Source organism: Homalodisca vitripennis, chromosome 5, assembly GCF_021130785.1.
Source record: "Homalodisca vitripennis isolate AUS2020 chromosome 5, UT_GWSS_2.1, whole genome shotgun sequence".
Taxonomy (NCBI): domain Eukaryota; kingdom Metazoa; phylum Arthropoda; class Insecta; order Hemiptera; family Cicadellidae; genus Homalodisca; species Homalodisca vitripennis.
The window spans coordinates 25,272,820-25,300,779 of NC_060211.1; the positions used below are offsets into that span (position 1 = coordinate 25,272,820).

At 30.9% G+C, this 27,960-nt stretch overlaps 1 protein-coding gene across 3 annotated transcripts; it reads right to left on the reverse strand.

The window, feature by feature from the left end:
• Positions 1-302: 302 nt before the first annotated feature.
• LOC124361873 (V-type proton ATPase subunit H) lies at positions 303-27,777 on the reverse strand. Of its 3 annotated transcripts, none has more exons than XM_046815916.1 (11): positions 27,620-27,777; positions 22,011-22,092; positions 20,179-20,368; positions 19,353-19,571; positions 13,041-13,142; positions 10,372-10,577; positions 8,673-8,757; positions 6,324-6,502; positions 5,683-5,910; positions 2,821-2,934; positions 303-802 (listed from the first exon to the last, which is right to left on the reverse strand). In XM_046815916.1, exons 1-11 carry the CDS (start codon positions 27,687-27,689, stop codon positions 724-726), a joined length of 1,554 nt encoding a protein of 517 aa, XP_046671872.1. In that variant the 5' UTR covers positions 27,690-27,777; the 3' UTR covers positions 303-723. The 3 variants fall into 3 exon arrangements, with proteins under 3 accessions (XP_046671872.1, XP_046671873.1, XP_046671874.1); XM_046815917.1 differs by lacking the exon at positions 27,620-27,777 and adding an exon at positions 24,297-24,390; XM_046815918.1 differs by lacking the exon at positions 13,041-13,142.
• Between the last annotated feature and the right edge of the window lie 183 nt (positions 27,778-27,960).

The window sequence follows — 27,960 nt, forward strand, 5'->3', positions numbered from 1 at the left end:
TTATTTTATTATACTAAACAGCAGTATATTTATTATAACTAATATAATATATATATGATTTTGTTATAGATATGTTAATTTAATAACTGTGTGAATACGAGATCAGATTGTAGATATTGAAACAACATTTCTCTGTGCTGTAATACTAACAGTGACAGATGTGCTTTTCATTTATTTGTCCATGACTCTGTATGAAGATGACATTAAAGTTGCATTAACATAACCAACGATCTTTCCACAGCATAACTGTGACTGTATTGCAAAATGTATAATGTGACAAAGGAGGGAAAAAATTACTCCTCTCACATTTACAGAAGTAACATTTAATCACATAATCATATTTTACAATAAACTTTTATATAATTTATAAACAATACTGAATATAAGTTGTATTAACATTTTATTTACACTTAGCTAAGCTCAGCTACCGCTAGATCTTGCGAATTATAAGTAAATTTTATACGTTTGAATACTCATTTTTAAATTGGACGAACCCAAAAACTTTTCAAAAACAACAATCATGTTGTGTATAAGAGATGTTTACGGCTAACAATCAGTTGACTAGTGTAAAATAATTGGACATTAAATCAAAGAAAACATTTATGTAACCAACCTTTGACAATGCAAAAACCTCATCCAAAAATGTAAACATACGAAATGGAATGTACAGTGTGAACATAAAACCACCACTAAGACATGTAGTACTCTACCCGAAAGCTATTTCTAGGCCTTTCCAGCAACGGCAGGTTTGCCACCGGTCGTGGTACTTTGCTCTTTCTCCAGCTGTCGGCCAAGATATTCCCTGCACATCAATTTATACAATCAGACAGAGGTTAACTCCACTGACAAAATATTAAAATTAAAATATTCTCGGATGGGGTGAGGATTTCTGGTAAAGGAAGTGTGGTAAAAGACACATTTTTTAAGGGATGTGATAAAGATATAGTTTTGAAAGGAGATTGGTACAAGAAGCAATAAAAACCCAAAGGATGGTTGGAAACATGAGAGGTAATTCTATGACACAAATAAACCAATGGTTAAATTCAATCTTTGATTAAATTCATTTTAAAACACATAGGGAGAGAAACAGATATGCGATTTAACAGTAAGTAGACTAATTTTAAAATTTCAAAAATCTTAGATAAACAAAATAGCACCCTTAATATATTTTTCATAGGTTTCCATAGAAAATAACCATATTAGAAAGATCCAAACTAATTTGAATTTTCTTTGCAATTGCAATAATTAACTATCAACGCAATAAATTCAAACCTTGTGAATTATATTACATTTGGTGAATTGTACACTACTAAGCATGCATAGGAAGTCCAGCTCCATCTGGGCAATATAGCTGTTCTTTAACAATATGTACTCTAAAAACCACATTTAAATTTGCTATGGGATTTTGTTGGTTGTATCGGTTAGTTTAAAATATCACTGTCTTTTGCATACATCTGTTGTCTAGCTGTTGAAAGTTATCAATCCTGTTTTCAGTTATACTCAGCAAAGGATAATAGTTACATGTTAATATTTTATTAATATCTTCAATACTTGTTTTTCATTATTATGCCACACAGCTATGCACACATAAGAACGTTGCAACGCATGTTAATGCGCGTAACAGAGAAATCTATGTGATACATTGACGTCAATACCACATTGATCTTCTGTAAAGATGTATAAGTTGAAGAGGTGGTACGTGTTTGGATTTTGTTCTGTAGTAATAAAGATTGCATTACAGATTGACTCATGGCCCTTTAATACTTTATTCTAATATAAGAGAGTAAGGGCTCATATCTTTAATTACTGAAGACTGTCCATTGCATTTTTAGACAAGTTACTGGACGTAGCTATGGACTTGGCACCTAGTAGGAACTTTGTAAGGGATAGCATTTATAGCATAGATGTTTGAATTGAATCGGACTGAGTTAAACTATTTTCTTTTCATTGAAGAGCTCAGCATCAAACACATTTCCTTCATGATTACAGTAGTAGCCAGCTGTCTCAAAATGCACGCTTGATTGAACATGTGTGTACAGCTTAATTCATAACATAGGAACCTTCGAGACATGCGCTGTGGTGTACCTCAATTTAAGAGTGTATGCTGTGCTTTATTAAAAATTATTAACACCCTAAATAAAAATTGATTCTTATTATAATTTTTTACCCTAAAAATTCTATATAAAAGTGTTAAAAATCTATTTTCTCATTATTTTAATTTTTATTACATAAATGTACTAGTTTACCATAATTATATTTACTTTTCTTTGCATTTAGACATTTTCAGACGAACTGACAAAACACTTAGCATTTAGTCTTGTAAAAGTATTTTTATGAACCAAATCTTTTTGAAAACATTGACAATTTTCAAATGAACTTTAAAAAAATCCTTTGTACTTTTTAGGCTTTTTACATATGAAAATTTTATTAACTTATCTTTATCTGAAAATTAATAAAACTCAGGTTTTGTTAGTGTACAATGATATTTTTGCTACATAAATTTTAGCATGAATTGTCACCATTAAGTATGTAATTTTTGCATTATATAACTATTACATATTTAATAGAAATTAAATAATAAAAATATTAATCTAAATGGTTGGTTATTCAATGTATTATCTGTCAGAAACAGTACCACAGTCATTACAGTATTCGAAAAATAAGTGTATTTTAAGCAAATATTAGAAAAACAACACTGCAGTATACAAAATTTGCCTGACAATAACAAAATATTAACAAATTAACATTTTATCACTTTTGTATGTTGTAATTAACAATTATGAAAAAAGTACAGAGCAAATCTGTCAATCAAAAACTAACCAGTTATGAACCATGAGCTTCTGGACTGCGAGAAGGGCTTCGTAGCGCACGTTGGGATCCTCGTGAGACAGCAGCTGCATCACGAGTTGTTTGCCACCCAACTGTTCAATTACACTGAAACAACAAGCCTTGACAATACGGTATACAACACCTAGCAGATAAATTAATTACTTGTTAATTATGTGCTAGACGGAGATGGGTGAAATGACGCTGTGCTTGGCTATGGTCTTGAATGTTTCATACTGCCGTGTCGTTGCTATAATCTCTATCCCAACTACTCGTTTAAACCTTTACTCATATCAATGGATCACCTATTCATCAGTCCAGTTTTTTTATCATTTTTTTTATCGACACTGTGTAGGTGGATCTCGGACATCTGCCATCATCATATGTTACAAAAGGTATAACACATTTCGAAGATTGGAATCTATCCTCTTCGTCAGGTGGGGGAGGTATTAATACATAGAAAAATAAAGAAGGGAAAGAAAATGGTTCTAACATACCCAAAAGCTGCTTGGAGTCCAGTCCAAGCATTGTCACTGCACAGAATAAAAGTCACGAGTACAAGAATCAAATCACACCAGCACAGGCGAAAGTGAGATATTTTGTGTTATAACTTTTGTAACATATAACGATGGCAAATGTCCAAAATCCTGTTATTCTTTAAATCCTTCCATCATCAATGACAAACAAACAAAGAACTGTGTAGCTTTTATTACTGGTATCTAAGGTAGCTTGATTAGTGAGCATACCGTACTAAAAAGCTTGGCCTTTAGTGACCTCTTATCATCATTCACAGAAATGAAACTGCAAAAATTAAATTATAGATAAATCCAAGTTAATTGTTGGAAATATAATTCTACTGAATTGCGAAAGAGTAGTTTATTTTTTATGTATTAAATTTATATTTGGGATCAAATATATTAACTAATGTTACATTAATGGATAACATATTAATTAATGTAATACATTATTTGTTCTTGTAAAAATGTGATGTTTTCATAATTTTTTTATGCATTTCAAATGATTTTGAATAAAGTTATATCCTCCCTCTCCTTCAGCCCTCCCCCTCAAACCTCAAACAATCCAGTAATTATTAATGACATTTAATAGTGGACATATGTCTTAAAGGCTTTCTTGTCATTTTTTCATAGAACATATGAAAGCAGTAGAATTTACACAACTCGAATTGTCCACCCGCTATAACGTGCTGTACATGTAATACATGCACAATCATGATCTGTTTGTTACTGTACTTGTGTGCTTTGGAACTTGCAAGTCTTCCAAACCTTGTTTCAATCACAAAAGCATAACAAGACCTTAATAATTTACAATATGATGCAATGAAAATATATGATTGTCAGTCAGCTTTTGTTTGTTCCCTTAAGTCTAATAAGCGTAATAAGGTAAAGAGCGATTTCAAAATGATTTCAGATTCACAATGAACCATAACATTTCCTTGAAATTAAAGATACTTTGTATGAGAGCAATTCGTGTTTCGTTTAAATATTTTTTAAATTAATGTATTTACATGCTCTTTCATAATATACATCTTGATAGTTTACTTTTTAACTTCAATTCACCTACATTTAGGCTCTTATAACTACAAACAGGCTTTTCATCTCTCAAAGAATAAAATTCCCTCACCAGTAGTTGGCTACTCATTTACAAGATTTTTAAATTTTTATCATCATTCACAAAATACTGTTCCCAAGATATTTCTTTCAGTTAAGGGACATTCCAACCAAATTGGTCCTAAAGCTAGGGTTTTGCTACAGTGTGACGTTTTGAACCAATCATGAATGAAATTATATTAGCTGTCAACATAATTAACCTATTAATGGTAATGGCCGTTTGTATCAAATTAACCAAAAGAACACATTTTCTTTCCCAAAAACATGTATCATTACATTATTTTATAAGTAATGCCCTTCTTTTATTGATGCTTGACTAAATTAACCAAGGTTTCATACCTTAATGTTGCATATAAGTTTTTAAGCAATATTTTAAACTAATTTCGGGAACACTGCTCCCATTGTCAAATCAGGTTGTTACATTTTCTTAAAAACATAACATAATAGTCAAAATTGAAATTACCAAAACCAAACACACAAAGAACTCAACACCACAATAAAGAAATGCAAAAAATTTAATTTCATTGTATGGACAGAGCAACACACTAACCAAAGCCTGCTCGATAGCGCTGATCTTGGAGAGAGATCAGCTGACTTGACTAGTCTTAGATTATGGAGTAATTCAATTCAATAAAATATAGAACTGTGTAAATTTTTTTGTTTAATAAACAATTTGGGAATTAATTGTACCTATATAAATTTAGTAATTCTATAGGAAAATAAGACAGGATCTTTTTTACATTTGTGCAGCACTTGTCAATTAACTATCATTGTTACTTTTTTTTTTTTTTTTTTTTAATGGTTCTCGTTGATTAGATGTTCTGCAAATTTGGATTGCTGTGTCAAAAATTTGGTTGTGTGTTCATTGAATCATTTGCAAAATGAACGAACAGTTTGTCTAACGTAAAACTTCAGATTAATTGGTTGTGTGAAATGACCTTCTTCTAGTGGCATTCCAAAACACTACACAAAATATTAAATAAAAAAGAAATGCTCTAAAATCTGACCTTGCAAAGATAAATTCATTTGGGGATTACATTTCACGATAGCAGCAATTTGTTACTTCCATGGTAATTTTTATGGTAACCATTTCCATTTCACTACAGATATTAGGGTAATAAAGCTTCCGAATGTACAGCTGATAGTATTAGAACAGTACGGTCTCAACATTATTGCTACGCGTTAGCTGCTTCATACTTCTGTGCAGAAAAGCTGACAGAAAACTTACTGTTTTCCTCGAGGATAGTGCCTGACATACTCTCCGATGTCAAAAGACGCCACACTGAGGACCAAAGCATCCCTGTTGTTTTCCAGTAAGTGGATCAGAATTCTTAGAAGTTCATAATTTTTCTCGTTGAGACGAGGAGCATTTTCTCTCCAGAACTGAGCGGAACGATGAACTGGACTCCATTCCAGTCTGCCAGACTTGACCTCTGTGGCATACTCGTCAAATGAACTGGAACATGAAACATGGTTTTATAGTTACACAAAATTGCATACATAACAATAATGTGTCTTTAATACATTGACAACCTTTATCATGATTGAATGTTGTTGAAGATATTTAGTTTCATACTAATATTCAATATCAGCACATTATATTTTTTAAGTTAATTTGACAAGCCACATGGTTTTTGGAGACTTGTGAAGAAGATGAAGGCAGTCATTCCATTTTTGAGTAAAAATTTACTTTTTCTGTACCATATTTAAAAAATTACAGTTTGAGGCTTATTGTCTCAAATACCTGAAGGATTATTAGTTAGAATAACAAAACATTACACCATGAGTAAAAAACAAATTTGAAGAATAAAAATGGATATAAATTATCCTTAAACCTTTTTAAACTGAATGGATAATACTTTTACTTACCTAAGATCCTGGACTGATGCTTGTAACTTTTCATTCAGGAAGTTGACGTCTTCTACAATGTCTTCATCGTCAAATTTACGCTGTTCCAAAATGCTCAGTTGTTTTAAAACCTTGCTCTGAACCATAGCAATGCAATGTTCCTTTGATACTGAACTGTCTTCAGGTTTTTCAATCAGATTCTAACAAAAATAAGAAGAAAATTTATTAATATCTTAGTTAATTAATCACACACAAACTTGTTTGTGACAAATGTGCAATCTGCTAGAGTCAAATTTAGAATAGAATAGAGTAATCCTTTCTTACATTTAACCTCTTAAACAAAGTTAATCTTAATAATACAAAATAAGGCTTATTAACCCTGGAACTGGCGGTCATATTTCTCTCAGTGGCAGAGTGTTTTTCGTACTTCATACATTGCCTTATATTTATTTTATTATTACATGTTTACTATAAAGTACCTATGTCATATTATATATTTCTTTATTCAGCATTGTTCAAGGAACATTTTTTACATAATATAATTAAAAGAACAAAAAAAACCCTTACTCTACCTCTTCATGAAAAAAATTTTTTTTAGAAAAAAGAAAAGTTAGTTCAAAGTTTTTGATTTGTAAAATTGTTGTTGTTAGTGATATGCAAAATCCAAAATGTAAAAAGGAAGAGCATTTAATTCTGAGTAAAAATAAAACAACACATAGTTTATAAGGTATTTATTTTTACATGTGGTAAACGATACAAAAATCATACAGTGACATTCAAAAGTGCTACTTACCAACGAAAGTAAGAACTTCAAAGCTCACTTGGATTTGTACAATCTTGTAACTATTAGTTTATATTAATTTTTTATTTTTATTAAATATTTTTTAATTATGTTCTGATTGAATGTCTAAATCGGAATTCTCATCGTTGCTTATTTGGTGTACAACTAGTTCTCGAATGTCACTTGAACGATCGCGGAAATTACGATCCATTTCGTAAACACGCACAAAAAACTTACTATTATTGTGTCACATACACAACCATCATTACAACGAACTCAAACAAACAATAAACCAGACAGAACACCATGCAGCTGACGAAATAACAATAGCCGAATGAACCAGTTGACTCATCGCTGCGCACGCAACTAGCGCAGTACGCGGAAGAATGTAAACAATCAGTTCAGAGATTATAAACGTATTGACGTGTAATGAAAAGATAAAATTATTTATTAGTGTATTATTTACATAAATTGAACCTTCCTCTTTCGATTGGTATCAATACCAATACTCTTTGATTGTGTTTTAAGTACGTAATATTGAGAAATAAAAGACGTATTAAAACGCCCGATATCGGGCGCTGCCATCTAGGATGCGACTAAAACGACCTATATTGGGCGTTTGCCAGTTCCAGGGTTAACAGGCGAAAATAGGCCTGAAAACAACAGGCCTAAATAGGGCCAAATACAAATACAGAAGTACAAATTACCCGCCCCCTTGTTTTTTTAGGTACAAGGGGTAGGCTTAAATTTGTCAGTAACAGTTTGATTAAATAATTAATGATCTTGAAATTTTTGGGAATTTCTGATAATCTTTCAAAAGTGAAGTGCCTGTTTTATTCAATCAATCAATCAACATTTTTATTGCCATAAAATAAAAATCATTGACAAAGTCTCATTACAGCTTTCATTATAAATATAGCCAAGTCAGTTATAAATCTTACATTATCTATATCTTTATGTTACGCAAACATAAAATACAATACTCAAATACAACCAGTAGCATTGCGGAATTTAAAATAAAATAATTTAATCGGAAGAACTCGTCCAGTGCATAAAATGGGTTATCTAACAGCAATAAGTAATATTTATTAAAAAATATTTGTGAATTTCTTCATCTAATAATTTTGGTATCAGATCGTTCTTTATAATAAACATTTCCTCCATCAAAATGGGCAAGTCAGTCTTCTAAGAAACTCCTACACTCCTAAACTACTAATTAATTGCACCTTTACCACAAACTTCAACAAGCTGAAGGTGAATTTCAGCAGAACAAACTTAACAATCGACCAAATTATTGATAAATACGGTGACAAAGAAATGTAAAAACAAAGCAGTACAACCACACACTCAACCAGCACAGGCCGATACATAAAAAAATGTAATGGAAGGTAGTGGGGAAAATGACCTAGGAAGGCTAACCATGAACAGACGTTACGTGATAAACTGCTAGGATTAAATACACAATCAGTTCTTACTTAACCTTTGTACGTTTTTTAAAAATATTTTTTTAAAGAACTGCCCCGATATATAGAAGTTACTAACTATAAGCAATGAACTTCAAAAAATAATAAATATTTATATAAACTTACCCTGAAGACGGCAAGAATGATTCGAGTCACCTTTTCTTTTACACAGTCACTCAGTATATCTGCCAAGATGGGAATAACATTGAATCTGAAAAATTAAATGAGGAATATAATTCCAAAATGTATTAGTGTTTCATCTAATGTGAAGTTATAACATGTAAAACACATTTAAGGCTAAAAATATTACTTAACAGTTTACTTTCTACAGTGTTGATACAGCCGCAGAATCAACGAATGCCAACAAAGCTACTACACTACTACTAAAGTTAATTAAGGTGGTGCAATCAATTTTGGGTTTAGAAAATATTTTTTTAATGTTAAATTCATATCATAGCACTTTCAGATTATTTTTCCCTGAAGACAGAAACATTTTTAACATTTTTTTTATTTACTTATGAAATTACAGGCATTTAAAATAGAAAGTTTAGACAATTTTGTAGTCAGACCCAAATAAAAATGGCTGAAGATAAAAATAAAATATTTATACAGTATATATAATATGTGTTATAGCTTCAAGAAGCGACATTTATTTTATTCCTTTGAGACGTACCCTTCTGTTCTGTTGCATATCAAAATTATTTCAAAAATTTAATTATATAGTTTTCTGAGTAACTTTCCCTCAACCAATTTAATATAATACGTAGGGTGTTTTCAAACTCTCATTATTACATAAACTTCAGAATATTGGTCCTATATTGAAAATCAGAAAAAAATTATATAAAACAAGATCCACCCCATCTTGTACATGTATGTTTATATCTATTAAAAAATAATAAAACGCCTTCATCACTTTTGTTATTTTTAGTATATATTATGAACATTTTGGATTCAGCAATTCCAGTATCATGTAAAAAGTAGGTTAAGGTAAATACTTTTGGAGCCTACACTATTAATACATTTATTACTTAATAATCCATAGCTTATTTTGTTAAGTTCCACCTTTGTAATTTTATAAAGAACAACTTTCTTTGTTTGAAGGTTATTTTTGACGATGGAAGGATTGTGAAGGAAACAGGATTTTTCTGGACATTTACCATCGTTCAGTGAAACAAGAAATGTATTAGGTTAGTTCTTTACCTGAAGAAGAGATCAGATTGCAGATCTCGAAACGTAGTGTTACTGATTTCTTTTTTCACTGAAGAACTTTCGTTATAAAAGAAAAGAATTATTTACCTAGTAATACCTATAATATTACCTAATAATGGCAAATTTTTAATATTATAGTAACTACATATTTTACAAAAATCAAAATAGACTAATTGAAAAATATTATGATACAACCAATTAGATATCTGGATACTACGATGCAATTTTAATTTGGTAGTTTGAAAAAAAATAACAAACAAAATATGGTATTAGTGCTTAAATAATCAAAATAGTATGTAAATCTGCTCAAGTGTTTCAAAATTGTCATACAAGCAGTGGTGTAAGACATTAAGGGAAATAGAAACCTCACCCTCAGCCCAAAAAATGTAAGCATAGACGTATAACATCAATTCAACTTGTTTGAAATACTACAGTTGAATGTTTAATGTTTTACTTTGATTAGTCCTACATAAATTATTTAAATTTAGATTTATTCAATTCTCCCCGTGTGGTGGTTCTTAAATCAGATTCTTCCCCCCCCCCCCCACAAAGCTAAGTCCTAGTTACACCACTCCATACAAGAACACACACTGAACCTACATGACACTCTGCTTACTTGTTCATCCTCTCTGCCAGTTTAGGGTTGAAGGTGAGAACCCAGATGCAGAATATAAGTTGGTACTGGATCTGGAAGTTGACGCGACCTGAGAGTACGCTGAGTAACGTGGAGATACCGTCAACGGAGATAAACGCAGCTCTGTACTGATCGATCCTGAGCATCATCTGCAGACATCTTGCCACTGACTGCATGTATTCGTTGTTCTAAAAGACCAATCATATTATCAATTACATAAACCCGTCGGTGGTTAACAAAACAATTGTTTATTACACTACAAAGGATTTTAAAATTCAATAGCATTAATTTAGTAAATTCTAGTTTTTATTTACTATGTTAAAAAATAAAAATAATTTTCTTAATATATTGGACCAATTTAGAACTCTAGAACATTGCTTCCAGAGATACTCATGCCAAATGTTATGTGTGTAAAATAATGACTTAATACTTTGAGTGCTGCCCCTAGAATATATAAATATTATTTTAGTTATTTAAAAAATACATTGCTTACAAACTATATTTAGTAAAAAATAATCACATAATGATTCCGTTAACTTCTTCTTTCATTTATATATATATATATATATATATATATATATATATATATATATACGAGGGCTGTTTTTTAAGTAAGGGCCGTTTTTTTTTTTGTAAATAAACAACAATTATTTTTTTCAAAATACATTTATTTTCAGAATCTGCATACTTTTCTTTATTTTTCTACATAGTTGCCTTGTTTGTTAAGGCACTTATCATATCTTAAAACTAAGTTTTGAAATCCCTCTTCAAAGAAATCTGCCGCCTGCTCTGACAACCAGGAGTTCACGGCCGTCTTGACTTCTTCGTCGTCATTGTAGCGCTTCCCGCCAAGATGATTTTTCAAGTAACGAAAAAGGTGGAAATCGCTCGGAGCAAGGTCAAGGCTGTACGGCGGATGATTCAAAACTTCCCAGTCAAAAGAGTCGATCATTTCCTGTGTGTCCGAGCAGCGGTGTGAGGCCTTGCATTGTCGTGGAGGAGCAGAATTCCCTTTGTCAGCATGCCGCGTCTTTTGTTCTGAATGGCGCGTCGGAGACTGGCCAGGGTTGCGCAGTAGGCTTCTGAGTTAATCGTCATTCCTCGCGGCATAAAGTCCACTAGCAAAACACCGCGCCTGTCCCAGAACACAGTTGCCATAACTTTGCGCCGCGACAGTGTTTGCTTGGCTTTGACTTTGACTGGAGATGTTGTGTGCCGCCATTCCATGGACTGTTGCTTTGATTCAGGAGTGATATGGGATACCCATGTTTCATCTCCTGTGACAATTCGACTCAACATGTCGTCTCCTTCCTCGTCGTAGCGGGTCAAGAAAGTCAAAGAACTGCTTAATCTCTTTTTTTTGTGATCCTCAGTGAGGAGTTTGGGTACCCATCTTGAGCACAATTTTTTAAAGTTTAGGTTTTCTGACACAATTTTGTACAGTACTGACCTGGACACTTGAGGAAATTCCATAGAGAGAGTGGTTATTGTGAACCGTCGGTCCTCATGAATTTTTGCGTCAACTGCAGTAATCAAATCTCCCGTGATCACAGATGGCCGGCCTGAGCGATCTTCATTGTGGACATTTTCGCGGCCATCTTTAAATTCTCGGACCCATTTCCGCACTTTACCTTCACTCATTGCCTTGGCACCATACACCTCACAAAGCTGACGGTGAATGTCAGCAGCCGACATGTTTCTTGCAGTCAAAAATCGTATCACTGACCGAATCTCACACGCGGCGGCGGGTGATTCGATAATCTTAAACATTTTAAAGATCCACAGTAATGCATACAGGTTAGCTACAGAGCTGCAAATGGCATGAAGTTGTTCGCTAAGAATGCCGGGAGGCGGGGCGCACGCTCGTTACGGCAGGAATGCGAACTACTACCGTGTACGGGAGAACGGCCCTTACTTAAAAAACAGCCCTCGTATATTCTAGAATATTCTTAAGCACACACGTAAAATATTTTACAATTCAAGTACATCTTTACTAAAAATGTTCTATTCACAATAAATAATTCAAAAACCATTTTAAATCATTTAAAATGTGTGTAAAGTACTGATTTTTTTTAAAGTTTTGACCAATATTTGTAACATTTTTCAATGTTACATGAAGCATAAGCCATTCATTTTACAGTTGAAAACAAATAATGATGCAAGCTAATCAGGTTGAGCGTTGTAAAGCGGCCAAAGTAATACAGACTGTGCATTTTAGCAGTGAATTATGTTACCAAGATTCATTCTTATAGATGTCAAAGCGTATGAAAACTCTGCATCAATCGATAGAGGCCTTCTAGATTAATTAATTAAATGTACAACTTTGATTAAATGAGGAAATCCACACTCATTAAAAAAATAAAAGAAAAACCAAATATTTTTATATAACTACCTCAACTGAAAATATTATCACAAGTTCAGTTGTTTTTCATCATTTCGACATAATATTTTTTTACCTGGTTTAGAATCATTTATGTACTGCCAACGTTCAACATAACGGAGTTGAATGCATCAGAAACTTACCTTAACTACAAACAGCTGTTAGAAGTTAAAGCACTAAAGTTAAAATATCAACCAATTTGAAACAATCCTTACATATAAGTACCCACAATAAAATATTCGTAAAGTATTTAAGTGCTACTGTGACAAACCAAAGCCTCCTGTCTTTTAATTTCTGCGACAACCGGATCAAACGCTGCGTGGGGATCAGGAGTTTCGACACCACTCTCCCGTGACTGGACGAGACCCTTGAACTACAAAAGAAAAACTCTGATAGACGATCATTCTGAGGAGAGCGCACAAAGCGAGCGGCTACTGCCCTAACTCAAGCGAGGAGACGCTAGACTATCTGCAGGGAAGACATCGCAGCCTGAACGCGTACACTTACAAAACACGGAAGAGAATTGAGGACAACCACCAGAGAAAGATTTTGTTAAAATGAAAAGTAGGCTAAGGTCTCTAAGTTAGTGTTAGAAACAAGTAGACTAAGTTGTCAACAAAGGTTTCTTCTGTCACATACAAATAGGATGGAAAATCGTTCGGTTAAAATTATGGTAGTAGTTCATGTCAAAAACAAAAATCTCAGTAAAATAAAATGCTTACGGTACTTAAAAAACTGATAAATGTGATTAAATATTTTACTTTTTTTAACTATTCCCTTATATTTATTAATGATTGACTTATAAAATTATTATTTTAATATTTTGTATAAGTTGATTATATTTGTGACAATAGTATATGATTTTCCTGAAGATTAAACAGTGTCATGGTTTAATGCAGGTTTTTTAGTAGCTAATGGTAATGTGGATCCATGCACATTAGAAGAAGTCAATAACAAAATTCAAAATCATAAAAATAGTATTATTGAAGTCACTCTTAAAAACAATTAAATGCAAAAAATAGTTTGATTCTACAAGGATGCAGAATATAAAATAATAGTCAATGGTGATTTAATTTATTGGTGGTAATTAATTTAACTGCAGTGACAAAAGAAACCTTACATCCTTTGATGAACAGAGTAGATGATGTAAATGTAGATAAGCTGGGAGTAGATGAATACTATCCATTTACTCCAGAACTTGCTCAGATCAGATGAAATATCTTAACAAGTTTATATTAGTCTATTTATTATACTGTAATGCCACTTTCAAATCCTAATAATTTTTGTAGTAGTAAAAATTACATTCAAATTCTTCCTATCAAAAACCCCTTTGTAAGAAATAAGTAGCAAATTATCACAATACAATAATGACAGAAAGAAATAAGTTATCTCACAGAGATTCTCACGGTTTTTAATTAATTATTAGAGATAACACTGACTATTACAATGAAAATAAAACCAAATATTAGTTATCAAATTGAAAACAATCAATATTTTCCTAATTTTTGTAAATAAGTATCTGCCTACTCAAAATATGTACAGTTTTTTTACCTTTAATATGTCCGAATAATAATTTATAATAACTGTAATATTTCCGAATATAATATTGATATTTCTTCCAAAAATTTTGAGACTGCTTGAAATTTATATATACAAATCAAAAGAGACCGAAACCTATTTCAAGTATTTTGCGTAGCTTATTAAAATGGATGCAATTTTTTTATAAGACCCAAGGAGGGTTTACTTCTTCTATACCTTACAGTGGAAACTACACTGGATATTGCAAAAACCAATGTGTCACTCAAATCTGAGAAACCCAATGGATGTCCAAAAGTGACACATCTAACCACAAATTTTGAGATATTGGGATGAAATGGGTTAATCGATAGAGTTTACTGCAGAGGATGCCTGTTGGGTGTATGGAGCCAGAACAGAGTTAGCCTCCTCTTCTTCCAAGGTGACATGGCTGAGATTGTGTCCTCCATCGTGATGGATGTAATATGGAATTATGAGAAAATTGCAGCCCCTACCCCAACCTTATCGATCCTAAATATTCTGTCACTTTGGAAACAAGCATAAGTGTCCATTTGGGACCGATGTTTCTCAGTTCCTTGACTGAATAGCAACAAACTTCGTAATAAACAATTCTTAATGCTGAAACCTCACAATTTTTTTGAGTTTTTTCTTCATTATATTCTCTATAATTTAATATTTTATCCAAGATGTTTAATAATTTATATTTCTACCGAACAATTATAACAGAAAAACTTTAAATATTTTCCTTCGTCGTCATGAGGTAATGTGAATTTACAATTTATTTCAGTTATTTTTATCATTATTAAAACTATAAAGATATTTAATTTTGAAATTTCATTTTATTAGCTAAATTTTTACAACGTTGAAACTGAGTTTGAAAAAAGAAATAGGCTACACAGGAAAGTCACCATATGCATTCATGCAAAAATATCACAAACCAATCATTTGACTAGCATTATTTATTTACTTCTGATGTATACATTACTTATTACTATGGTTTAATATAGTGTTTAATTTCACACGATTATAGTGAAACTTTACAATAGTACAAACAAAATTTAGTTACAAAACATAACCAAACAGTCATACAAGATGACAACGTAAATAGTTATCAACAAGAACATGGAACAGTTACGTTATTATCAGATATGAATATCAAACTGTTGTTATTTCATTCTAAAATATTAATTTACCCAAATTTAAATATAAATATTCTAACTATCGGAAGGGTTAAATATGATAAAGGCTGCCTTATTGACCACAACTACTTAAAGAAAACTCAAGTATCATGATTTTTGATAATATGCTTTATACATTTGAGAAGAACTTAAAAATAAGAAATATTTTTAAATATTTTTGGACCTGAAAAACATAGGTGAATGAGCAATGTGACAGTGCAAAAGTGATAAGCAAGTTACAACGTTTAAGCTACACTGAACATTTTACATTTAGTTGAGAGGGGGGGTGATCAACTATTCATACATCTATCACTAAAGGGTTGTTAGTTAAAAGTTACATATCTTGGTTAGTATACAGCTGGCAAGCAAATTAAGTTAAGTTTTAAAGCTTGGTAAATTACACATCATAGCACTTAATATAATGCTATACTATTAAAATTTAACTAGACATAACAACTGAATATTATTTTTGACACTTATGGAATGGAAGTTGAAATAAATACTCATACACATTATTTAAGAGCAAAATTAGTTTATAAGAACTATTTTTAAGTTATAAGTTAAAATGTTCTAGCAGAGCTTTATTATATTATTAATCTGAGTTAAAACCATTTAAATGTGCTTTGAATTTAAATTTGAAGTAAAACACATTTTGAATATTAAATTATGAACCTTGTATGATGATTTTTGAAAAATTTAATATTGAAGATTAGGATTACTTTGATTAATTATTATATTTATTTATAATTTACCATTGGTTTTAGAGATAGAGTTTGGTAATCATATATCCGCTAAAAAAATATTAAACAAGAATTTTCCCATGACTAAAAAATGCTCCTGGATTTTATACAGATTGTGTGTGTTATTCCATTTAAATAATACGTTGACAATAACTTGTCTATTGTGGAAAGTGTAGAAAAATGTTTTAGTTATTTTCTGATAATTTTAGGTTGGAAACCTTCCTGTTAGTACAACTTTATAAAACATAAACATAAATTTGTGTTTATTGCATTCAACACATTTAGCATTAGCATTAATACATAATTATGTTGAAAACAAATTAGGTGTATATAGTGCTGTTGATAAGTGCATGAATAGTCTTTATCTCCTACATGTATTACATATCAATAAATAAAACGTTAATTTCATGGCTATAAAAATACAAATAAACAAAAACTCACCACAAGTTTAAAAAATGATTTTTTATTTATTTTTTTCAGGTAAAGTAGTAACTTTTTGTTGCATATTCATTCATATTCTAACATATTTTACGGACTGCTGAATATTGGCAACAGATGTCATTTTTTTAGACTCGGGACAAAAACAAAAGCATGATTCCTAACACATTTTGATGTAAAAAAAAGTGTGTGATAGAAAATTGCACCAAGTAAATTTTGGCAATTTTATTGCAAAAAAAGGCATCCTGATATATGCCATTGCATTGTTGCCTATTTACAAAACAAATTTTCCTTAAAAATAACTATTCAATTCGTGTTTTGGAGATTATATTTTTGTAAAATACCTCTAATAAATAGTGTTAAACAGTTTACATTAAAAATAAATTGGTATGATTTTCAGTTACTTACTGTTTGCTACACAGTGTTTAGCGGATATATCCGTAACCATCCGTGAAAAGTTATTAATAACAAGCAAAATCTATCGTTTTGTATCTTCTCACATTCTACACATTTTGGTTTAGTTTTTTTACAAGGTTGTAAAACTTTTCAATTCAACAATAATATAAGTTATACTGAAACACTAAATGGAGCCCAATTTTCTTTCTTGAAACATGTCTCTTAAAACTATGAATAATCCTGTAACGCACAAAAGGTTACATCGTAAATCTGCAACCACTGCCAATTCGAACAACCAACATACTGAGATTTGTCACTACTCTTGGAACCCATATTTCACACAGGACTCAGCCAAAATCTTGCAAATACTAACAGTCTTTCTGCAGCATCTACATGTAGATAAGCTGGATTTAGAATATGCTTCTGACAAGGTAAGTCTGTGATATTAACATCACAGCCACACTAAAGCAGGACTGACGTGTCTTGGTAACACAACCACTAACTGATCTTGAGGCAATAAGTTTAAAAGATGTTAGAGAGATGTATAAGACCCATGATGTAATAATCATGGGTGGAAAGTAAATTAGTCTGGATAAATGTGATCTACTGCAACAACAATTATCAACAAGTATCAAGTCAAGCCCGTGCATCCGAGACTCTCAATAGTGTTTACTTATGTTTAATACTATGTAGTAATATATTGTTAACATTATTGTTGGTAATGCTGGTGTAAATGAAGTAACTTATTTTGGAGAAATAAAGTTTCTTTCTTTCTTCTTCTTCAAATTAATTGTTTTCTAACCAAATGATTATCAGATAAGGCACCAGGTAGTTGAGACGGTTGAACAAGAGTTGCTGGAACTGCATTTCCTTCTGCCTACGAATAAATACCACCATGTCTACGTACCGAATAGAGATGAACCTCAGCATCTAAATACTCCACAAAAGTCAATCGTTCAAACAGAAATGACAAATTATATTTCCAAAGTACCAGAAAATTTTGATCAGACAAGATATGGCTGATCAATAAATTAAACTTAAGAATTATGGTTATGGCAGGAATAATAGCACTGTTACAGAAGGCATTTTTTTATGATCCGTCGAGAATAAGAAATTTGTTCCACACGTTTGGTTACTGCAACAATACAACACACAGAATATAGTCTTAAACACTATCTTAAAACAACTATCTAAGAAATCCTCTCCGATTGCCCAGCTCACACAAAAAGAACTAACTGGCAGCCAAGCACGGATCGTAGTACAAAGATAAACGTTGAAGTACATTGCATTTTAGAACAAAACAATCATCCCAAATGAAGTTGGTGGAAATTACATGAATCTGGAAAGTGTAAAAATTACCAGACACTAAAGGAAGGAGTTGTTTTCCAATCTGAGTGACCCCCAACGTAACCTACACAAGCCCGGCAGTTGTAGGCTACCATTCTACAACAAACCTCATGCTAAAATTTGAAAACAAACATGAGAGTTAAATTTTCTTTTAATATACTGTGGTTTACTACTGTAAATAAATATGATTATTAGAAAACAGGATGTAAATTTAGTACGAAAAGTATGATATAAATCTAAATTAGGAACTGAAACAATTATCGTACCGGGAGCAACAATCAACAGATAACTGTCAACTGTGAAATGATTGGCACTCCTGCCTTGTGCAAGCGTATCTTTAAAGTGGTTGTGCTCGCTTATGCGCTGATGGATTTCGTTGAAAAAAGTACCGTTGGAATTGTTATAAAAATAGTTATTATCTTGTTAAATTCTTAAACACATACTTAAAACAGTTGATGCCTATCAAAAGACAAAATTTTTGCTGCTCCCGGCTTGTGCAAGCGTACCTATAAAGTGATAGGGTTTGCTTATCCTTTGACAGATTTCATTGCAAAAGATACTGTTAGAATTTCTGTAAAAATTACTAAATCGTCAGTATCTGGTGTATTTTTTATAATTATACTGTTTTTTGTTATTTGACTTTAAAACTTTTCAACAGGCACTTTTTTTGTTAATATGTAAGAAAAAACACAATTTTTTATTTTTCTCTTATCTGTTCAACCTTTGCGCTTAGCTTAAATTTTTAAACATAATAATTTGTTATTATAAAAATACAAAATGGCGGCTAGTGGCTGCTAATATTTCACATAATTTTTATAAAACTTCAAAGAAGTAATCTACTAAGAGGAGAACTTAATGATCCTATTTCAGCAAGTAACGTCTATCCAGAATTGTTTGAATGATGTCCCCTACATCAATTTTCTAACTGGATGTCAAACTTAAGCTTACGTTGATAGTCAACTGATCCTTGAGCCAGGTGAGGTAAAACTGGAGATCCTTCTGCTCCATGAGCTCCGAACCCCAGCATGCCACTTTAGCGATGATACGCGCTGTCATGTTAATGATGAAACCATCAGAGCCGTTCAGCAAGTTCAGGAACTGACCGCAGATCGGCTCTCGCTTCCGTATTGAGTACTCTCGGAAAATCTCCACCCGGGTACGATCCTCCTGCCAACAAATCGGTTATTTTAGGTGCAGAATTTAACAAACAACAACCGATTTCATTCAACGATTATGTTTGTTTCACTCAAAATTCTGACATACACAACAGTTCTTTCACTTATGATAAATTTTAAAAGAGAACAGTATTGCAAAGTATAATTATAAGAATAATTCATAAAAAACTAGACATCCATTTGTTGTAAAATCCGGAGTAGTGTTCAGTTTCAATAACTTATATAACTAATGCTTACGTCATATACTAAATCAGCTGTTTACAATGTATCATTGTTGTATTGTTGCCAGTTATTAATGTATTGACATTACCTTGTATAATGGATGTGTTAACACAAAATGTTGCAGAGTGTGATCAGTTATTTTTTTCTTAAACGCTAACGAGGGGAAACAAAATTTCAATATTTTACGAGACGTCAAGGTGATGTTACATTCTGGCAGCCATGATAATTCAGCACTTAATCAGAGTGCAGTTATGTTCCAGTTTTTGTTTTCATTTGGAATAAGAACAATGAGGAGCTTTTCATTCACTAGACAATATAGCAAATATGAAACAAATCTTTAAAAAAATAAAAGTAACATGAAAAACGCAACACAGTACCTGTAGCATATCATCGATCATGACCAGTACGTACTGGATGGTCTGATCCTTAGACACATGTTCCAGCAGATTGAGAAAGGTTTTAGCGCACTGCGTACGTTTATCCTTCAACAGGCTTTCACGTCCAGCAGCATCTGCATTATCAAATGATGTGATGAATGAGAAGTCTTCTTGTGTTATCATCTGAGACCTGAAATAAAATTGCAAAAGTTGAAATATAACTAACATTATATTACTGACGTTACTGTTTTGCAACTCGCATTACAACTACACACATCAAAATTACATATGACTAATGTGTACTATTTTATTTACTTGCTTATTGTCAGACTTAATTACCACATATTCCTTTGAGTAAACAGTGTCAACTATTTCATCAATATAAAAAGTGCCAGCAATGACTATGTACAATAATTCTACTTTGATAATATTTAACTATTTTATCTAAACATGTATGGGAGTTTTGCTATTTATTCCTCTTTGGTGTCTGAATGTCTGTGCCATTGTGACAATATTTTCATCTGACAGCTGAAATAGTAATCAAACATAAAGTAGCCTGTATTGTTATCTATGTGTTGATAACAATTGTGATTGGCGTAAACAAGGTCTAAAACTTATACTATTGTTACTATTACATTTTTTTACATAACATTTTGAATCAGTTGCTCAGAAAAGTTAAGCTGTTAGTTTTTATCCTGGCTGTTGCTTTTTTTTGTGTGAGGGATGATTCTAGGACCCGTGCACTTGGTCCTAAAAGAACCTTTGTGTCTCTATTGTGTTTAACCTTAAAATAAGAGGCTTCTGCAAAAGCAATGTTTTTTCCGCTTAAGAGGTAAGCCCACAGCTATTGCCTTGGCGAAAGAACATGTTTATATGATTATCTTTTTAGTATATCTAACATCATTCTAATGAACTTTTATTTGGAGTAATTAAATGTGTAAAGATGACATTGCTAATGACAATATTAGTTTTTAAATGTACTACACGAGTATGTCTATTCTACATTTTTCATTATTAGTAGGCAGTAGCCTGAGCATTATTACTAATGTAGTGTTTTCTGAAGAGCTAAATTTCTTTTTATGTACTGGTAGTGTATATTGTATATAAAGTTTATTTATATTTTAAAGTATCTTATAATTATGAATAATAACAAAACTTGAATCAAACATAAAATATGAGGACAAATGTATACAAATTCTTTATAAATGTTTTAAACAAATACAATTCTTTATTGTTTATATAAATATTTGTGTATGTGTCCTTTAAAAATAAAAACTGATTATAACTTTGTATTGTATTTTAAGAGCAATTCTCAGTACATTACAAAAAGATGAAAATAATCAATTGAATAACTATTGCAAATATCTGTTTGAAATAGTTTTTAATAATAGTTTTTCAAATCTTTGCAACAATTAATTATAACATTATGCAATAATATATAGGTTATTTATCACACTTACCCTTTTAATATGTATATATCTTTAAATTATAAAAAGTACTAAGTAAAATAACAATCGTAATAACATATGACAAGCAGAAAATGGGATTTTAAAATGTTATTGTTTATTTTGTAAATCATAAAGACAAATAAAATATTTTGTTCTCAAATTTCCAAAAGTTATAATTTTCCAACTGTATTTTATTGGTATTAAAACTTTAAAATATGTTCATAGATATAGCCTAATTTCAAAAAATTACATTATTGTTGTGGAAAATATTTCATAATAGGTCTATGTTAAATTCAAATTGTAAAACCCATGTTGTGTTGGTTTATAGTGATGTGCTATAGTGCACTGAGGTAATGTCACGTATTGACTATAAGAATCACTCACTGGAGATATGATTGCCAGTTGACACGTTGGCCTCTGATCTCCGTAGCTTTTTGCTGTAACACGCTGGTTGCAGCCAACATGTCTACACATACATCAATGTTTCATTACAATAGTTTACTGACTAAGGAAATGTATTGGTAAACAAATATATTACACATATCTCCATCGACCACTATTTGACATTGACAAACAGCATACTATAAATATATATCTATTAAAATTAATTTAAAATACTATACATATAAACACAAAAGTAATAATCTTAAATGTGAGAGATCCGAGTTCGAGTCCCGGCAGAGCAATTACTTTTTGTAATTTAATCTTTATTGAAATTTAACTAGGCAGTTGCCATTCATACAAATTTAATGAATAAGGATATATACATATATTTATATTTAGGGTAAAGAATTAAAATTAGAATCAATGTTAATATACTATTAAGGAACTGTTCATACCTTTATCACATTTATTAAATTACAATATTTTGGTAATAATTTTATATATTCTACTATGAAAATATAAGATTATTATATTAATTTGTATAGTAGTTTAAATAAATTTATGTATTTTATTCCATTATTAATTTTTATCACATAATCTATTTTAAATTAATTGAACATACTTATAACTAGAAAGTCATCTAGTATAGTGTGTTGACCAGGCTTTTGGCTATTTAGACCATGTTAATAGTTAGTTATTGACAAAGATTTGTATGAATCCTCAAAATAAACAAAACTATTATTATTCTAAAGTAATTTACCATTTTTCTCTACAATGTCTAATAGTTGAGATAACCATTCATTTTCTAACTTTGAATGACTGCCATTTTGATTCCTTAAGGGATGTAAAAAATATGAATAGTTTTGATAAAAATGTTGTACAAATATAAACAGCTGTGGTCTTTAAACTTTTAGTTGTATAATACAAGCTAACGAACTTATTGAAGACACGTGTAAGTACTATGAGTAGGCTACCAAGTTTAATTTTAATCGATTCGAAATTAAGGCAGTTAAGTGTTAACAAGTTCACATTATACTTCATAAGCAAGAAAGGATAATTTTTCATATATTATGGTGGTTTTGTGTTCTGGAAGCCGTACTTGGCAGATCTGTAGAAAACTTGCCAGTAATTCCGACAAAATATTTGCAAATACGCACATTTCTAAGAAAACAATTCAAAAGTTACATTTGTCACCAGTTTTGTAGACTAAACCACCAGCTTGAGCGTTTAGTGGATTTCTGAAAAACACGTTTGCAGCATCTCCAACTATTGAGAGAGGCAGCAGCTGTAACCAGCACTTCAGTCATTAACATGTGCGCTCGCTCTAACACCACTATACCACTGTATATACCAAGTGCATTTTGATTCATTAAACGACTGAATGGTTTTCACACTGGAAACATGACAGTATAGAGATTACCAGCCAGTCATTCAGCATGACTGTTTTTCAGAAGTACAATGATGATATTATTTTCCTTGAAATACAAACAGACCTTGAAATTGATGGAAGAATTTCTTCTAGAAAGAGGAATTAACAATTTTCAGAAACAAAATTCTCCCATGCACCAAATACAAAATTTTGAAAACTACTTTTTATAAAATATTATTGTTGTTATATTGAAATTTAAAAATATAATTAGATTTTGACTAAAATTTCATAATCAAAATAGACAGTTTCATTTTTTACTTTGATAGTAAGAGATTATTGGCTTTGATAAATTTGTGAAATGGTGTATTTTAAGTATAACATGTTTTTATGGTGGACATTCAATAAAACAAAAGGACATTCTTGTGTCATATCATACAAATTGAGCATGATATAAATAGTTTAATGCAAAATTTATGCAAGTTATTGCCTAAAATCTATGTCCAATTTTCTGTTTGGAGAATTAGTTATGTTAAATGGAATAGAGAAAATAAATAGCTAGCCAACATGTTGTATGGATTTTAAAAGTGGCTTAAGAGATGAAGGAAAATATTCACATACTTTAATAAAATTTAAAAAAAATATTAAAGAGAGTTCTAATGGTATATATAAAGAAAAACCAATGTCACATCATCTGTATTTCAATATATTCCATGAAAAAACTGTTTTTTCATCCAATTTATGACAATTATGTAACAGCAAAACCAAACAAATATTTGTCAATAATGAGAGAAATTCATTAAGTTTCAGATGATAGGATCTCAAAATCAAATATTTACTTCCAGAGTACAATCTTTAAAAACAAAACTCAATAGTCTATTGTTCTCACATAACACAGTATTAAATATTTGTTAAAATACCTTTATGTGCAGGGCAATACATGTTTCACTCTTGGAATCAAAATTAAACTTGTTCCAGATCCAACATATCTTGGCAAGGAAAACAAAAGCCAAAAACAACATCCAAACAGTCAACAAGAATCATACTTACAACTGGGAGATCTGGACTTTTGCCAAGGAACAATTTTGAGAGCTAATTAAAACTATAAAGTATTATATAAAATTATAATTCAAACAACATATAGAGTGGTTTTATTTTATTAACAATTGAGAGACTATATCATTGTTATTGGGTTCCTAATACACAAGGTGTATAATCCCACAAACATGAACAGAGTTATAAATATACTAGATGCAGAGTTCTATTTTTGTCACTTGAGCAACACACACACACAGTCCACCTCCATTTCATTCAATATGAGTCCCTTATGGTTTGTGTCATAGAGTTTGGTAATCTATGAAAAGTATGTATACTTTACCACTTCTTTAAATACGTATCTTTTTTTTTGTAAATCTAACTGTAGCATAACTTTTGAATTATTTTAATAAAACGAAATTGAGCCACAGAAGCTTTTGTTAAGTAACTACTTGTTACCTATGTTTGTATTATACTATGTCCATCTCAAAAATACAGAAAACGAACTTCATAAGGCTGTTATTAGTTAATGTTCAAGAATATCAATAAATTATTAGTTACTACAGTGTGTGCGTGTAGTGCCTACTAATTCAATATAAGTTCTGTAAAAACAAAAAATTCAAAAAGCATTACTTTACACAGAATACAGAAAAATGTCATTCATATGTTACACACTGTTTTCTTTATATTAGATAAACATTACATTTTTTTGTAATGTTTTCTAAACAAATGGAAATTCTGGGGGCATTTTTTTTTCTTCAGTTACAATAATTGAGTATTTAAATACGTAAGTTACAAAGAAATCTCTGATTTCCTGTAACCTTAAACATAAAAAATCACTGAGTGGTACTTAAAATTTAAAAATCTTAGCTGTTCCAAAAGGTTATTCAAGCCTAGGTTGTAGTAGTTAATTCTGACTTCTAAAACTTTCAATTGAACACCATTTTGTACTGGGCTAATATAGAGACCTCCAGTTTGTGTTGTTAGTTTTCTTTAACCATAACCTACAAAATGAGGGGTCACTCAATGGGGCTTATCATTTAAAAATTTTGAGTTGCCCCCGAAATCCCCAATTTTGGGTTTGTGAACAAAGTAATAATAATCCTCAAAAAGTACTTTATAACATGACATAAAAGTGTACAGAGTTTAGTGTTTCTAGTGTGAACCATTACCATATTAACAGGGCCTCCAGACTTTTTATTAACCGTGTTTAGTAATATTATTACAGGAGTCTGATTATATATTGTAATGGAATCCTAAAATCGCACCATGTTGATTTAATAAAGCAATTGCCACTCATTTTTTATATAAAGAGTGTAAACTGGAACTAAGAGGTACATTTTATGCTTAAAATGTTCTCACTTTAAGAGGGTATTTTGTCACAGGGCTCTTAATGTAATGCTACTTGATTGATTTTGACAATTGATTTCTTTGTGACAAAACTATATGAATGAACTATTCAATCTATATAGGTTAGTAAAAGTAACATCAACAACTATTTTAGATTCGATTAAAAATAGAAAGAACTACAGAGGTTTTATAATTTAAGTCATTTTAGGCCAGCAATGATAAAATCTGAATAAAGTATTGCTCTTACTTAGTTAAATTTACCTATAGATGAAATACAAACTTATTTGGGTTGTGTTCTCAAGCAACCTACCTCTAGAAGTGTTTCTAAATTACCAAGGCCTAGTTTTGCACCTTTCGTACAGTGCTACCCTATAGATTAGTACATAATCGTTCTTTTGATCTAAAATAATTAATTCAGTAACAAAATAATAATTTTTTCAGGAAATAAGATTTCCCTGCTCCTTTATTTATCTTTGATTTGGTTGCATTATCTTGTCATATAAGTTTCTTATCAAACTGTTAGAATTAATTACATAAAAATACAAAGTACAAAACAAGATAAAACTCAATAAGCCCATACATCTCACGGTATATAAAACCCCCACAAATTAACAACTAATTACAAAAGGTTCTGCTTTAAGCAATAAAACTGATACTGCAATTCACAAGTTAAAAATCATATGATGTTTATTTCCTGATAAAATAGTAGCCCAACATTACAAATACGATGTTTCTTAGATTTAATACATTAAACCAACACTCTACAACCACTCATGAAAGATCACTATCATTACACACATTACATGTAGACTTACAGCATTGTTATTTAAAATCTGATAAAATTTTTTTGTTATTTATAGTAATAAATTTAAAAAATTGTTCATTACTTAAAATTTAATTGAAAATGTAATAAGGCTTAAGTAAAAGAGGGCAAAAAATCATCAATATTTCTGATTATCTAAACTACCGAACAATAAAAAAAACCTACATTAAACTAAAGACATTACTTTATAGGGATTTTAAATTAATATAGTTTGGTTCAGATATGCTTTTATGCAGCGTAATAATTTAACGATACAAGTGTAAAACTTACAGATTGAGTTATAAATAACGCATAGGTACTCATATCAACATGGCAAATGCAGCCGTTAAATTAACCGACAATAATTAATTAGATTAAATTGTAAATTACTATAATTAGAATGTTTTTCAATTCGATAGTTTAGATATTTCTAATCAATAATTTGGTCCATTGATTTTATTTTCGTGGTTGCTGCTTATTATACTGCAGCTGTAACTTCTTAATCTGTATGATATATATGTTTTTAGGTTACTGATACATGTATTACTAATGGAATTCTACAAAATATTTTAATATCACTCCTGTGATAAATTTTAACATATCCTCCTGTTACTGAACTCTACATTGATCATAAGATAGCATACAAATTACAAACGATTTCACTATTATATGACAGAGGCATCCCCTCCGCACCAAGTAACAGAAGATCTAATTGTATTAATAATGTGAACTCTCAAATAGATTATGATGAGATACAATTACATAATACTAGGAGATAAAAGGGTAGATGAGAGTGTGATCTGTAGATCCATAAACTCAGGTACTCAAAGGGTTAATTGGCTAAGTGCCAAATTTGATCAATTTCCATTTTAGGTTACCATCCATATGCTATTATAGAAATGTACAATCTTAAAATCAAGGGACTAAATGTATATTCTAAATAATATAATGTTTATTAATAAGTTGATCATTCTCAACAGTGATAGGGCTAGGCTTGCTTTTAAATAAATACAATCCAATTATAGTGATAAAAATGTGAATGTTTCTTTGACTTACCAATCTTTTCATCAGGCATATCCCTCAGCATGTCCTTCATTGAAACGGCGGACACTGGTTTCACAGACATTTTAAACTATGTTGAAAACACCAATGTTTGTAAAAGGTAAAATTTGGGTTGACTCCCCAAGAGACAGAAGGCTGATCATATGATCTGCCAGGTTGACCAATGTTCCAACAAAAAAACTAATACCATCGTAACTATTCGTATACATGTATGTATTCGTGTTTTCGTTCTAAATATTCTCATTATTCTGAAGATTCAACAACAAAATAACTAAATAATTAAAACATTAAGTAAACACAGGCTGAACTCTTTCTTTGCTTAAAAATGACAAATA

Coding starts and splice junctions, on each gene's coding strand:
- LOC124361873 (XM_046815916.1), bottom strand. CDS start 27,689: ATGTCTGTGAAACCAGTGTCCGCCGTTTCAATGAAGGACATGCTGAGG. Junction 8,758..10,371: donor CTGGCAGAGAGGATGAACAA/GTAAGCAGAGTG, acceptor TTAATTTTTCAG/ATTCAATGTTATTCCCATCT. Junction 6,503..8,672: donor TCATTCTTGCCGTCTTCAGG/GTAAGTTTATAT, acceptor TATTTTTGTTAG/AATCTGATTGAAAAACCTGA.